The sequence below is a fragment of the Tiliqua scincoides genome, chromosome 5 (assembly GCF_035046505.1).
Source record: "Tiliqua scincoides isolate rTilSci1 chromosome 5, rTilSci1.hap2, whole genome shotgun sequence".
NCBI classification, from domain to species: domain Eukaryota; kingdom Metazoa; phylum Chordata; class Lepidosauria; order Squamata; family Scincidae; genus Tiliqua; species Tiliqua scincoides.
In genome coordinates this window covers 80,826,581-80,840,057 of record NC_089825.1, presented here as the reverse complement: position 1 = coordinate 80,840,057, position 13,477 = coordinate 80,826,581, and the positions used below count along the sequence as shown (strand labels likewise).

At 43.3% G+C, this 13,477-nt stretch overlaps 1 protein-coding gene across 4 annotated transcripts in view; it reads left to right on the top strand.

The window, feature by feature from the left end:
- The first annotated feature begins 775 nt into the window (after positions 1-775).
- SLC4A1 (solute carrier family 4 member 1 (Diego blood group)) overlaps positions 776-13,477 on the top strand; it is a 50,005-nt gene continuing 37,303 nt past the window's right edge. The window contains exons 1-5 of one of the 4 annotated variants that reach the window (XM_066631315.1): positions 776-911; positions 4,677-4,775; positions 4,974-5,070; positions 7,764-7,848; positions 9,489-9,604. In XM_066631315.1, the coding sequence (XP_066487412.1) occupies positions 4,764-4,775; positions 4,974-5,070; positions 7,764-7,848; positions 9,489-9,604 (310 nt within the window). In that variant the 5' untranslated portion in view covers positions 776-911; positions 4,677-4,763. Of the gene's footprint in view, positions 912-4,673; positions 4,776-4,973; positions 5,071-7,763; positions 7,849-9,488; positions 9,605-13,477 lie in introns of all 4 variants that reach the window. The other 3 variants (XM_066631314.1, XM_066631316.1, XM_066631317.1) reach the window with 3 other exon arrangements.

Sequence of the window (13,477 nt, the reverse complement as noted above, 5' to 3'; positions counted from 1 at the left end):
CCCTGACTGCTGCCCAGCCAGATCTTGGCTACAGATATGTGCTTCTAATTTGAACTGATGTTTTGGCAGACATATAAGGCCTGAGGAGTAGTGACATATATACAACCTGTAGAAGTGGAGCATGCCTTTCCAAGTAGAGCATGGCTTCTGATTATTTCAAGTGGAGCCAAGTAAAATGCACCCGTGAGAACTCATCCAAAATTAATAAAGTCCAGAGATATACAGTTCTTGCCCTGTCTTTGTCCTTCCTGTAAAGTCATTTCAGTGGACTGCTATGAAATGAGCTTTGGGCCTTTTCTTTAAACCCTTCAGCCAAAAGGGGAATCCTCGTGAGAAACTTAAAAAAACAACAACCAATCAGCCACTAGATTTGTGAGGGTTCCCCCTTCTTCCCCCATCTCTCCACCCCTAGCAAGGGAATCCGCAAAGGGAATCCCCTTGAAATCTGTAAACAAGTTTATCTCAAAGATGTGCAGCTGAGAAGCTAACGTGACTCTAGAAGACCAGCGGTGTATTGTGGGAGGAGAGCTGGCGCTGCCAAGAATTACTTGGAACCTACATTGGTGAGGCCAATACTGGAGAGAAGGGAGGAGTCTGCCATGAAAATTCAAGGGGATGGAGGGTTAGAAGGGTAGGTTGCCCCACATGGTAGCCTCAGATAACGTTGTTTACTGGTCCATGGAAAAAAAGGTAGAATCTAGAACAAGCAGGAGCACCTCTGGTGGCAGGTGGCATGATGAGATTAAAGCTGAAACGATGAGTCAGGACTCTGGAGAGCGCTCTCTTCTCATTACTGACTACTGTGGGCTTGAGGGAACCACGGAAGAGGTGGGGGTTCTGTGGAGCAGCAGAAAGTCACCCAGATCAAACTTTCCTCATCTCTTCATTGAGATCTCCCTGCAAGTGTACAGGTAGGTGAGCTTACATACTCAGCTTTTCAATGCATCTAGTAAAGGTGGGCATGGATGGGGTGGAGACTATAGCAAATGGAGGGGGGCAATATAGAGGATGGAGAAGACCCTGCTTTTGGATGGAGGTGGAAGCCATGGAATCTGGTTAGCGATGTCTTATGAGGAGCTCTGATCCAACAAAAATGTCTGATGGTGGAATCTTTAGAGCTTAAACTTAAAAAAAATTATCTCAGCGGTTTGAAGGCCATTCCCCAAACTCTTCTCCAATTTAGTCTTTACTTGACACCTGAGCAGTGTTCCCTCACTGTTTCCATTCCCTTTAGGATGGCAGCTATAGCATTTTCCAGGGGATACATGGGCTCTATGTTAAGGGAAACTTTCATTAAATGAGTGTACTGCAGACTCAGTACACTCATTCATTGGTTTACTTTTTGTGATGTGCAGTGCCTTTAAAAAGTAGCTCAAATGTGGTCTACATAGCCAAACACATACATACATACATACATACATACATACATACATACATACATACATACATACATACATACATACATGGTTCCCTGTCCCCAAAGAGCTTACAATCTAAAAAAAAAAAGGTTGATCAGCCACTGAGCAAGCCTCTGGGGTGAAGAGGGAAAATTGCTCTTCCCCAGCTAAATATAAGAGGACACAATGATCAGTTTGATCCCGTTGGGGAGCTTATAAGCAGTGCAAAATTGTGAGAGGTAGCCAGGTTTTTTGTCCACAATGTCTGATAATCACTACTAGAGGTGTAACCGTAAGTTTTGATTCTTACTACCAAAAGTATAGCTAGTAGCCACCAATGTACCTATTCTCCATGCTCTTGTTTAATGCTTTTTCTGAACCTTTAAAGCCTTTTCTGAACTAGCGGCTGCCACTCCATCTAATGGTAATGCCGAAGTTAAAAGTGATGCGTGTATTTGCGTTAGATTATCTCTGTGCTCTAGGGATGGGAGAGTGAATATCTCCTCTCTGTTCACACTGTCCACACCTCTGTCATGGTTTCCCCTCTCCTTTCAGCTGAATTTAGACCATTTAAGCCTTTCTTCACAAAACAGGTGCTCCAACCCCCTAATCATTTTAGGTTTGCTTTTCTTCATCTTCTTCAATCTTAGAACAAACTTTTTTAGATTGATGGTTCCATTTGTACCACTATCTTGCTGCATATAGTAGACACTATACTGAGAGATGGTCGTTTAGCGATTAACTAACGTTGTTGGAATCTTCTGACTTAAGATACCCAATAGGTTCTGGTACACATTCCCTAAAATACTATGAGCTTTCTTGAAGGAATCTGGAACATATTTATCCATTATTTGGAGTTGGGGACCACAATGGTCTCTGGCGTATATTTCTCAAGGTTTTAGGCTGATGCAAAAGAACAGGGTAAAGACCACTGCAAGACCAAAAAACTATATTCTAGTGAGGGCCATTCTGGCGAGAAGAAACCATTGCTTGCTCTTGCTGCTTTTTGATGTAAATAGAAGAAGTTGGGCCTATGAAGGTACTAAATTATCTATGGGGTGAAGTGTGCAATGGTTTTCCTTGTGGAGATTTTGCAGCATAAGTAGTGGGAATCTGAGCATCTACCTATACCAATATTTGAAAGCAGAGCAAGGCTTTGGATGGCCAGTCCATTAATCCTGCATTGTTCCTTAGAAGTGAAAGTTTGGAGGTATGGTGAGATACTCAATGGGTCATCAAGTTCAATGCCTTGCAATTGAAGGCTAATTCTGCCTCTAGAGATTCCCTTTTCAGACTTCTCTTTACGCACTGCTGGTGAGGATGGCTCTATAGCCTCCTTCTAAAGCTTATCCCATTGCTGTATTGCTCTTGCAGCTTCATGGGCTTATGAATAAGGGATCTAGCCCAGCTTGTACAGCAGAGAAAGATAAAGTTTATCTGTGATGAAACACTCTGCTGAGATCCTTTCAACTTGGCGTGCAGTCACTCTATGCTTTTAAAAAAAAAAAAATTCAAAGTTAGGTAACCTGAAAATTTCAAAATGTGGAATGGAACATATTGTGTAGAATTTGCGCATATTGATTTGGCAAAGCTGTTTTGAATAAAGGAATCACAAGCACAGAAGAAAGGAACATTGTCAAGAAGGTGGATATGATGGACAAGAGAAGGAGGCGAGAGCAGGAACAAAGTTTTAGCCATTAGCTGAGTGTGCAAAGGTGAATTAGGCCCTCTTTGACTTTTACTGGTGACCACAGGGAGAGGCAGAATCATGAAGTGCCTGGACGCTTCCATTCCTAGTGTATGATGAAATATCTAGGCTGTTCTAATACAGTACTTGCACCAGTCCTGATTCAGTCACTCCCACAGAACAGCGCCTCCTCGTGCTGCAGAAAGGATATTGATAAAGGGATATTTACTTCAATATGAGTGATCATTATTGCTGCATTGCACTCTGGAGAGAAAGCTATGCAGATTTTTTCCAAGGCTTTTTGTCCATTGGCAGATAGGCTTACCCCCAAAACAGTCTGGTATTTGCTCAGTACTGATCTGTTACTCTGCAGCAACATGAAAATCAAAACATACCACCACTGTCAAAATAAGGATACGGTAACATTTGAGGGCACATTCTGTGCCCCCTAGCGATTTCTGCTATGCAGATGCTTCCCCCTCAAAAGCAAGCCATTCGATATCATGAATGGCTCCCCATGAGATTCTGGTGGTTTCAACTGCTTTACCACAAACTGCAAAAAAGAGGGAGAAGAGAAGGAAGATGTCCTTGCACAGTTAAAACTGGTCAGAATTGCATTGGGAACACACGGTTGCATTGCAGCTCAGTGTTCAGCACCTGTGAAAATAGCAAATTCCTTGCTCGGGAATAAAATTGCCAGCACTGTAATGTCTTTATACAAATCTATGCTATGGTCATATTTGGGATACTGTGTATACCTCTGGTCAGTCCATCAGAAAAGTGGATATTGTAGAGCTGAAAAGGGGCAATCAAAATAATAAGGGATTTGGAGAGTCTTCAGTATTCGGAAAAGCTAAAGGTCTGAGGGTTTTTTGAGTTTAGAAAAAAAAGATAACAAGAAGGAAATGTTAGAGGCTTATTAAGTGATGCATAGTGCAAAGAAAATGGATAGAGAGATATTTTTCTCCCTTTTCCATAATACTAGAACTCAGAGTCACCCAATTAAGTTGATGGACAATTGATTCAGGACAGGCAAAAGAAAGCATTTCCACAAAGCCTCATTTACTTTTATTACTTTTATGGATCATTACAAACTAGAAAGCAAAAGTACATTTTCAAAATATACCCTTTAATTTTCAACACTTGCAATGTGGAGGCAGTCTTGACGTGCAAAATGTCTCTGTGTGTGTATGTGTATTTGTTTTGAGTGGAAACTGGATTCAAATGGTTTCTGCTGTTTATCAGGTTGATTGAAGGACCAAGGGGCAGTATGGGCTTGTAATGATACCATGGGGCCTGATGAAGGTCCCACTGAAGGGGGTCACAAGGACCCATAACAAAGGTACCTCCTATTTCTTCGCCTCCTGGGCAACTGCAAAACATCCCAATCTGACCTTTTTATACAATCTACATGGAAAAACAGCACAAATAATCTAAGTATACCCTCTTAGAGCCAATAGCCATGCACATGTGCACGTGAACTAACTCAATCCTATGCATGTCTAATCAGAAGTAGTGTATATAAAGTGTGTAGAGAAAGTGAATATAGGATTGCTCTTAACTCATTTGCCTTCCTTTTGGATTCCCAGCAGATCCAGCTAACCAGGGCATGTTACCTCCAGGCTAAGTGTAAGAAAAAGTGATAGAACTACAGAAAGAGGACCAGAAGCCAAAACGGAATGGCACACAAGGTGGGGGAAAAATGTACTTTAATATGACTGTTGTGAGCAAATTGTAGAAATGAGGACTAGAACCTTGACTTTTGTGTAAAACATGATAGATTGCCATCATTCAGCTATTACTGAAAAATTTGTGGTCAAGACTGTTGTGGCACCTAATATCTGCTTTTATTAGAGTGTTAACATATATCTCCCTTTCTTCCACCCAAGGGAACCTTTGCAACTGGTGACTCATGGGACCAGGATGATGATGCATATAAAGACTCTGAATTTAAGCAGTCCAAAATGTCACTTTCAACCGAAAGCCGTGAGTAATCCAAGAAAATGGGGGTTGTTGTGGGTCAGCTATACCATGAGAAATTGTGGTATGACACTTTAAAGGAGCTCCAGTCAAAGCATTCCCAGGATCCTGGGAAGGCCCAGCATAGATGGAATCTGGATATGGCCACATAAACTCCTTTAGACTGGAATCCCAAGGCAATGACTATTCTCAATTGAAAGGAATGTCGCTACCAAATTATTCCCCCCCTTCTAAATTCAGCCAAGGACATGTATTACATTAAGGCAGTTTCAAATTATATTCAGGAGGAACCCTGGAGTTTTCCAGATGTTCATCAGAGGTTTCTCATTGAGATCAGTAAGGGCAGACCAGTTTTCCTAAATGATAATTTGCCCATCATTACTGGTTTTCCCCTGCCATTTGCAGCTACTGGGGAGCCTTGGGGGCATTCTACAGTGCACACTCAGTTTACACAGAGTCCTGGTGGCCAGCCCTGGCCAAAAAAACAGGTTCTCATATGAACTGAATGTGGAATCTGTAGAACCAATACAACACACACAAGCATCTGTGGCAGGCAAATTGTTGTGAACAGAGTTCCTTGGAGCTAGAATATTGAAAATCACTATATTAAGGCATAGATGCATGTAATGGCTGCCAGCACGTGACACATTACACATCTGCCAAGGAGTCCCAGGGGGTGGGTCCAGGGATAGCAGGATATTTGAGCTAATGACTGCAATGATCTACTGCAGTAGTGACTCTGAATGGGTATTTTTGGATCAGGAGATAGGACAGTCCAGCAAGTCAGTTTGAAGTAGTCCGGAGTGAACTAGCAACGGACAGTACAATCCTATACATATCTAAGAAGGAAGTCCCATTATGTTCAGTGGAGCTTACTCTGGAGAAAGTGTTCATAGGATTGCAGCCTCAATTACTATTCTACCTCTAAACTTACTGCGTTGTATTCATCAAGAATGACACAAGACAGAAATGATAGAAAAACAGAGGACCACTTTACTGTAACTAACTGCAGGAACCATCCTTTATGATGCTGTATGTAAACCTTGTATGATCTGTTATGCCACATATTCATACCTTCAACACACAGAAAAAAGGTTATTTTAATCCCTGCTCTCCTCACCACCTTTCCACTAATGTGAACAACTAGTGATTTTAGCAGGGGTTTGGCAGGGCTGTTTATCTATGCAATGCACCTCAGCTGCTCACCCTTAGAACTGGACTATGCATGAAGTAGAATGAGCTGAGATTGACATGGTCAAAGGAGATCACTGGAGGAGGAGCAATCACATTTTTGAATGCTCTCTCATATGAAAACCCACCTGTAAGGAGAAAAATAGCAGAACAGCAAGAGGACTGAACTAGATACTTTCTATCTTCATGCACTAATTTTGGATATGCAAGAAGAGTGTTGCTTTAAAAAACAACAACCAGGGGAGCATTCAGAACTGAGATCACCCACCTGCAATTAACAGTACAATCCTATCTTGCACTGGAACAGGCAGACCAGGAGGCCTGTACTGCATCCAGAGCAAGATAGGTGCCCAAAGTGGCTCAGCCGGAGAAAAGGGACTTGCGCTTTAGGATTGCGCCCTTAGTGATATAGTCCACTCTGCCTCCTCAAAATGGGTCCATATAAGTGGTAAAATGGTCTTTTGCCAATCCCTTGACTGGCAAAGAGAAAGAAGTTGAGCTGCTGCTTGTGATGGAGAGTTACTGAGGAACACACTGGACTACCAGTTGTCTCTCCTTAATGAAGCAAGCCAACTCTATGAAGCTCACTGGATGTTACGTTACATGGAAGCAGGAGATGTTATGGACTCTGCTCTTTCTTTGCAAGACATCTGCTGCATTTCAGGCTGTGGTTCTGTGGCATTCTGTAAAAGTGACATTCTGTGGCAATCACCCAGGACCATATTGTCCTGACTTATCTACAAGTTTACTAAAGTGAAACCCAGCATATTTTGCATATAGAATGTGGGATCTGTGTGCATGCGCACTGCCTTGTGTATACATTACCTCCTTGTGGGATTGAATGAAACATGTGCAGCAGCACTTCTTAGATTTAAAAGTAGAACTGAACCTCATGACTTGCAAGGATGGGAAGGGGCAGGGGAGAATACATGACAATGAAAGGCCAACTTCTCATGGCTGGTGCGAAAGAAAGCACAATAAAGAGTGGTTAAGCACGATGCAAAATAAATACTGTAGTATATAAACCATATTAAGGATTCCTTATGAACTAATGTTTTATCACATTTTTTAAAATGGTGTGTAAGGGAGCTCTGTTGTAGTTCCTACTTAGAGTGTTCATGTTCCAGGTTCATACATGATCAGGATTAGAATGAAGCATAAGAACTAGAGTGCAAAATCTGGCCTAGGACTTCATCACTTTCCTGATTCTTCTCATGTCTGCCCATCCTGTCTTCTTCAGACAGTAGAGGGTGTGGATTAACAGACTATCCTGCTGAAACAGCCCTTTCTTCTCCAGCTCTTGTCTCTTGGAGAGAGAGAGGGGGAGAGAGAGAGAGACCTGTTGGAATTGAGCTGAGCATGTTATATGCTGCTTTCCTTTGGAACTTTCTGAATCTCAGTGGCAATATATTGTGTGTGTGTGTGTGTGTGTGTGTGTGTGTGTGTGTGTGTGTGTGTGTGTGTGTGCGCGCACACATCAGGCTAACAATTCAGCCTGTTTTATGTAGGAGGAGGAGGCCAATCTAGGTGGTGGAGCAGAGCCTTATCCTTTGCCAAAGGGAACATTATACCTGGGTCATGGAATCGTTGCTGGTGAGTCTTTGCTCTTCAGGACTGAGCCTTTTTCTGGAGGGAGGGGTAGGAGGCTAATGGCATAAAGATGGATGAGTGATCACAAGCGTTAATGCGTGAGTTGCCAGACTGATAGTTTTATTTTCATCACTTCCATCAATCTCTATTGAGCACTTGGGGAGAAGAACCAAAATTACAGCTGCAACTTAATGTGAGGCAAGGGCTTACAGTCACAAACCCTAATTTCAGCGAAAAGGGGTTTCAGTTGAAGTATGTGAGAGGCTATGTTTTCTATCCAAGGAGTTTACAGTTGGCATTTGGTATGAAAAGACAGAGAGATAAAATAATTAACAAATCAGTTGCAGCTGTCACAGCTGGGATGTACCCAACTCAAGAACAAGACCACACATTTCCCAGTTTGAGGGTCCCATGCCTGGAGGTGGGCTCAGGCAAAAAACAGAACAACAGCAGACAGAAGGTACTGCTTTGCTGATGAGACAAGACCTAAGGTTCAGGCTCCTAATATTTATAATAGGCCTGGTATCAGAAGGTGGTCAGGTGGGGAACTAGTCAAGGGTCCATGCCCCACAGAAAGTCCACCTGGCCTCTGGAGTGTTACTGGCTGTCAGTGTGGCCAACAGACAATACTAGGCTAGGTAGACTAATGATTTAAGGCAGCTTCAAATGACTTTATGACATGCATCTGCCTCAATTTTATAGCTTGTCTACTACTCTGAGAGCCCAATCCTACGCATGTCTACTCCCATTACAGTCAATAATGTAAGTTTAATGTAATAATAGTCCATAAAGTAAGTGTGAATAGGATTGCAGCCTAATTCTCCATTCCCATAGTCCAGTGGTTCTCAAACTTTTTAGCACTGGGATTCATTTTTTAGAATGACAATCTATCAGGAGCCACTGAAAGTGATATCATTAACCTAGAAGTGATGTCATGGCCGAGGTGACATAATCAAGCAGGAAAATGTTTAACACCCCCTCCATACAACAAAATGAAATCAAGTAAACTACAAGTTTAGAATAAGTATAAGTTTATTGAAAATAAAGATGAACCCCCTTAATTCTCCCAAGCAGTTGCTGATCTATTTTTTAAAAATTCCCCAAATATCTCAAAGGCTGCAATTCTACCCACACTTACTCAGGAGTAAGCCCCATTGACTATCTGCTCAAAGCATATACATAGTAGTCTGTTAAAAGTGCAGATCTGTAACATTTCCCCAAATGTCGTAGTCCCATACCATGGTACCATCAAATCTAATATACAAAAAATAAAATACACATTGAAATGAATGGGGACCTACCTAAAATTGGTTCACAGCCCACCAGGTGGGTCCCGACCCACAGTTTGAAAGATGCTGCCATAATTCCTGCCAAAATCATCCAACCTCTTTGGAAAGTGGGGCCACAAATATGAAATCACAGTTGCCAAAGAGGTAGATAGCATTTTGCAAATTTGTACTCTGGGCACAGATTACCTTGATTCACAGTTTTTACCTTGATCCAAAATCTGCCCTTTTTAGGAGAGCACCTGGTTAAAAGTACTTTAACCAGTACTATCCACTCCCCCCTCCTTTCTCATCTCTACACTTTCAGTACACTAGGTCACCACTTGCCAGCACATTTATCTGGTGTGTATCTTTCAGTACTTCTTCATGGCCTGGTCACCATGGAGCATATAACCTGAGTAAGAGAAGGAGGATGGAGAGGGTGTCCCCAGGGAAGGCGGGAAGCTTTCGGAAGCACGAGAACAGTAGACCAAGTGAGTGCACGTGGGCTTAGCATCTTCCATGCAGTGATCTATAGGATAATGGCTGAGACACTGATCAGCAAGTCAGGGAGTCTTTGGTTTGAATCTCACCTCTGTCATGAACTTGCTTATTGGTGGCCTTATGCAAGACACTTTGTCTCATTCGTCCTTTACAATATGGGGTAATAATACTAACCCACCTTTACAAGGTTATTATAAGAATTAGAGCAAGGTAATGGATGTCAATGCTCTGAACATTCTAAAGCACTATATAAATGCTCAAGATTGTTTCATATGGCCATCTTCAGGGGGGTCGTGAAGCCTCCCTGAGGGTCGTGGAGGTCCTGGAGGTGATTGGAGCTCACTGCTGCAGCGGTAAGGCTCACAGAGGGGGCACAAGCCTCCAAGAACCTCACAAAGGCTTCACAACCCCCCCTCCAGGTATGTTTAAATAACACTGGGTCCCTGCGGTACTGCAATCACTGTAGCATTGTTGCGGGACCCATTCCTGGGCCACTCTCCTTAAGGGAAAATGGTCCACTTCCAGATCCCCTGGTGGGTCATGACCTACCAGTTTGGGAACTGCCACTCTAGAGCAGGAGTGGGTGCAAAATTCCTAGATCATTAGTTAACTAGCAAATAAAACAACTAACCTAACAGAGTATTGGAAAGTGTGCTTTTGTAATCCAGCAAAACTCTGCCCTAAAGTATTCTGAAACTTTGGCAACCTACATGAATGATGCTGATTATTCACATGAAAGAGCATAGGACTATGCAGATCACATAAATCCTTTTCAGCTATCATCTGAGATTTCAGCAGATGTGGCCAATATGTAGAGGTGAGATTGTTCAGTGATAATTAAATAAAACCACATAACATCTCTTTCTGCACCTCCTTTGTTGGGTGGGGGGGAGGGGAGAAACCACAAAACCAGAAATCTGCCCCCCTCCCAAAAGTTTTCTTAACACACCTCTACATATTGGTCACTGTAGGCTGGGTGGGCAGGACTGGGGGGGGTGCATGAGTAATGACTGTGGCTGCATCTGTGATGCTTGAGGAGGGGATATTTAGGGTGCAGGAACTGTGGGGCCTTCTCCCCCAACCCCAGCCATACCTTCACCCATGATCTTCACTCTTCCAACTGTACTAGACTTAGCAGCCTTAAGCATGCATATGAAACCCTATAAGGGAAAAAGCGGGGGGGGGATGAGGAGTTAAAAAAAGATATAAAGATCTCTTCTTCTGCCCCCCCCCCAATCCTGCCTTCCCAAAGTTATGGACAGAATGTTAACAATTGGGGCTCACGGAAGCCCACAACAATCACCTAGGGATTCCTTGCCGATCAGAAGGCTGGGCTGTGAACTGATCAAGGCCCAAAGGAACATTGGAAGGTACCTGGAGCCTTCTGTGCTGGTTGAGTAATTGAGACAGCAGCCGAATCCTGTAAAAGCTGGACCACACCTGACACAGCCACTTTATATCTTGATCTCTGAGCTTTGCCCTCTTATCAGGCAATCAGTAACCCGTAAGGGCATTTGATTTCAGCTTCCCCTGGAAAGGTTTTTTATTGATGATAAATAAAACGATTGTTTGAAGTGAAGACACAAGCCTCTTGAATCTGAAGTGTTTCTGTCCACAGCTGGTTAAAAGCAGTTTCTTTGGCTTATGTGGAATGGGGGCATAGAGGAGAGAGAAAGTGAGTGAAAGTGAGAGAGATGAAGGGCCACTTCACACAGTTTTCTCTGCAGAAGGTCAGTGAAGGAAACTGTGTGAATCGCCCAGTCATGGTGATCATAATCATTATAGTTTCTGTAGCACTGATCATGTACAGGAGATGGTTACATGAGCAAAAAAAACCACAAACACAAAGACCTGCATCTCTTTAGGAGCTCTGTGTGTCCTTTCTGACTTCCCAACAGACTCTCTCATGGAAAATTTGCTTGTCTACCTTTGTATCACTCCAGCTGGCCAGCTGTGTATATTCATGTGTGACACAAGAGGATGTTATGGGGGCTCTCTGCACTTAAAAAATGCAAACAAAATTCTGTAACTCACACTGTGTGCCCAGAAGAGTTGAATTCTACAGCATGAATAAAGTGTGCAAATGAAACAAAATTGCATGATATTTGCTTCATGATATCATGATATTCATGATAGGGACAAATACCTTGGCAGAGCACTGAATCCAGGGATAGTAATCACAATGGAAGTGGTAGAAGTTTGACCTCTTTAGGGAAAGGACTAGGAAATCTCTGAATATTCTGCTTTTTGGTTGTTGTTTTTTTAATTTTTTAATTACAAAATAATAAAAATGGTTAATTCTCGGGGAGCGCAATCCTAATTTGCGCTGGAACAGGCAGGCCGGCAGGCTTATGCTGTATCCAGTACAAGTTTGGGGCTGACTGCAGGCCAGCCTGGGGCAAGGGGAAAAAATTCCTCTTACCCCTGGTAACACTGCAGCAGTCCCAGTGGGGCTACTCGGATCCGCGCCGCCTGTAGAGGTGGAGCAAATCTGAGCAGCCTGGGCTGGCCCAGGCTGCCCAGGAGCAGGGCTAGATCCAGCATAAGTGCCAGATCCTGGCTCTGCCTTCCGCTTCCCACCCGCCCACCTGTGGGCCTGCCCGCAACTTGCATTCCCCCACCCCAAAATGCCCCCTCCCACCTCATCCCCACCCTCCCCATGCCCCCCCCAGACTCCTGTGCAAGCCAAGCTTGATTGGCACATACTTACCCGCCCCCATTGGCATCCCTCCACCATCCCTGCACCATCCCAGCTGATTCCCATGGAGGCAACCCTCCTATGCAGGCACAAGAGACTTTCACCGGCCGTGGCTGCAGTTTGGATTGCGCCCTAATCCTAGTTATGGAGACATAAGAGAAGATGTGCAGAGAGTATTCTGACCAGTTAGTCTGTTCCCACCTTACATTGTTCTGGGCAATGAATGTAAAGACACTGGAATGATTGACAAGCTCCAGAATGAGACATTCACACATATATTTCAGTGAGGCTTTAGGCACTGAGTGCCACAATATCTCTGGCTATGTGTCTGTCTGAAGACCTTCCCCTTGACCACTGGATATCTTGTTTGGTTCTCTTCCTACCCCTGAGGCTTCTGCGATTGTGTATGACATTTCCACACACTTAAAAACCCTTTCTTGTAGCTTTAAAGAGCTAAGACTTGCTGAAAGAAACCTGAGATGCTAATGGTCCTGAATTATGTCTGATACAAATCTCTGTGCCTGTGTAGTGCAATCACAAAATTTGGGGCAGTACATAGTTTTTACAATAAAGTCTGTGAGGCACTCAGGTGTTAAGTAAGGCCAGATTGATGACTATGAGGACCCAATGCTGAATTACACACCAACTTGTATGCCATGTTGTCCCTTTTGCTGATGTTCATTCAAAAACAAAAAATGTATTTGGCTACCTTTCCTTCCTTCCTAGCATATCATACCCCAATCTGACTATCTTTTGCCATTCTGCTCCTTTCGTGGGCTAGAAAATAATTAAACTATAGCAAGAGCCCTATATTTGGCTAAGGTTCTATTCAACAGAATACTTAGGGCCCAATATTATCTGTGTCTCTGCCGAGACTGAAGGATCCCAATGATGAATGAGTATTATCCAACTTTCCAGCACTGAAGCAGCCGCAATGCAGCCCAAAGATAAGGTACCTTGAGGAAGGCTCCATGACTGCCACCCCACCACAGAATACAGCACATGCCCCAGTGGCACAGCTGTGTCAGTGCTGGTAAATTGGATAGGATTTGGCCCTGAGTCTGATGTTTAATTAATACACTAATCCTAGTTTTAACAGTTAACTGACAGCCCAATCCTATCCACACTTTCCTGGGATCAGCCCCATTGTCGCTAATGCGCCTTA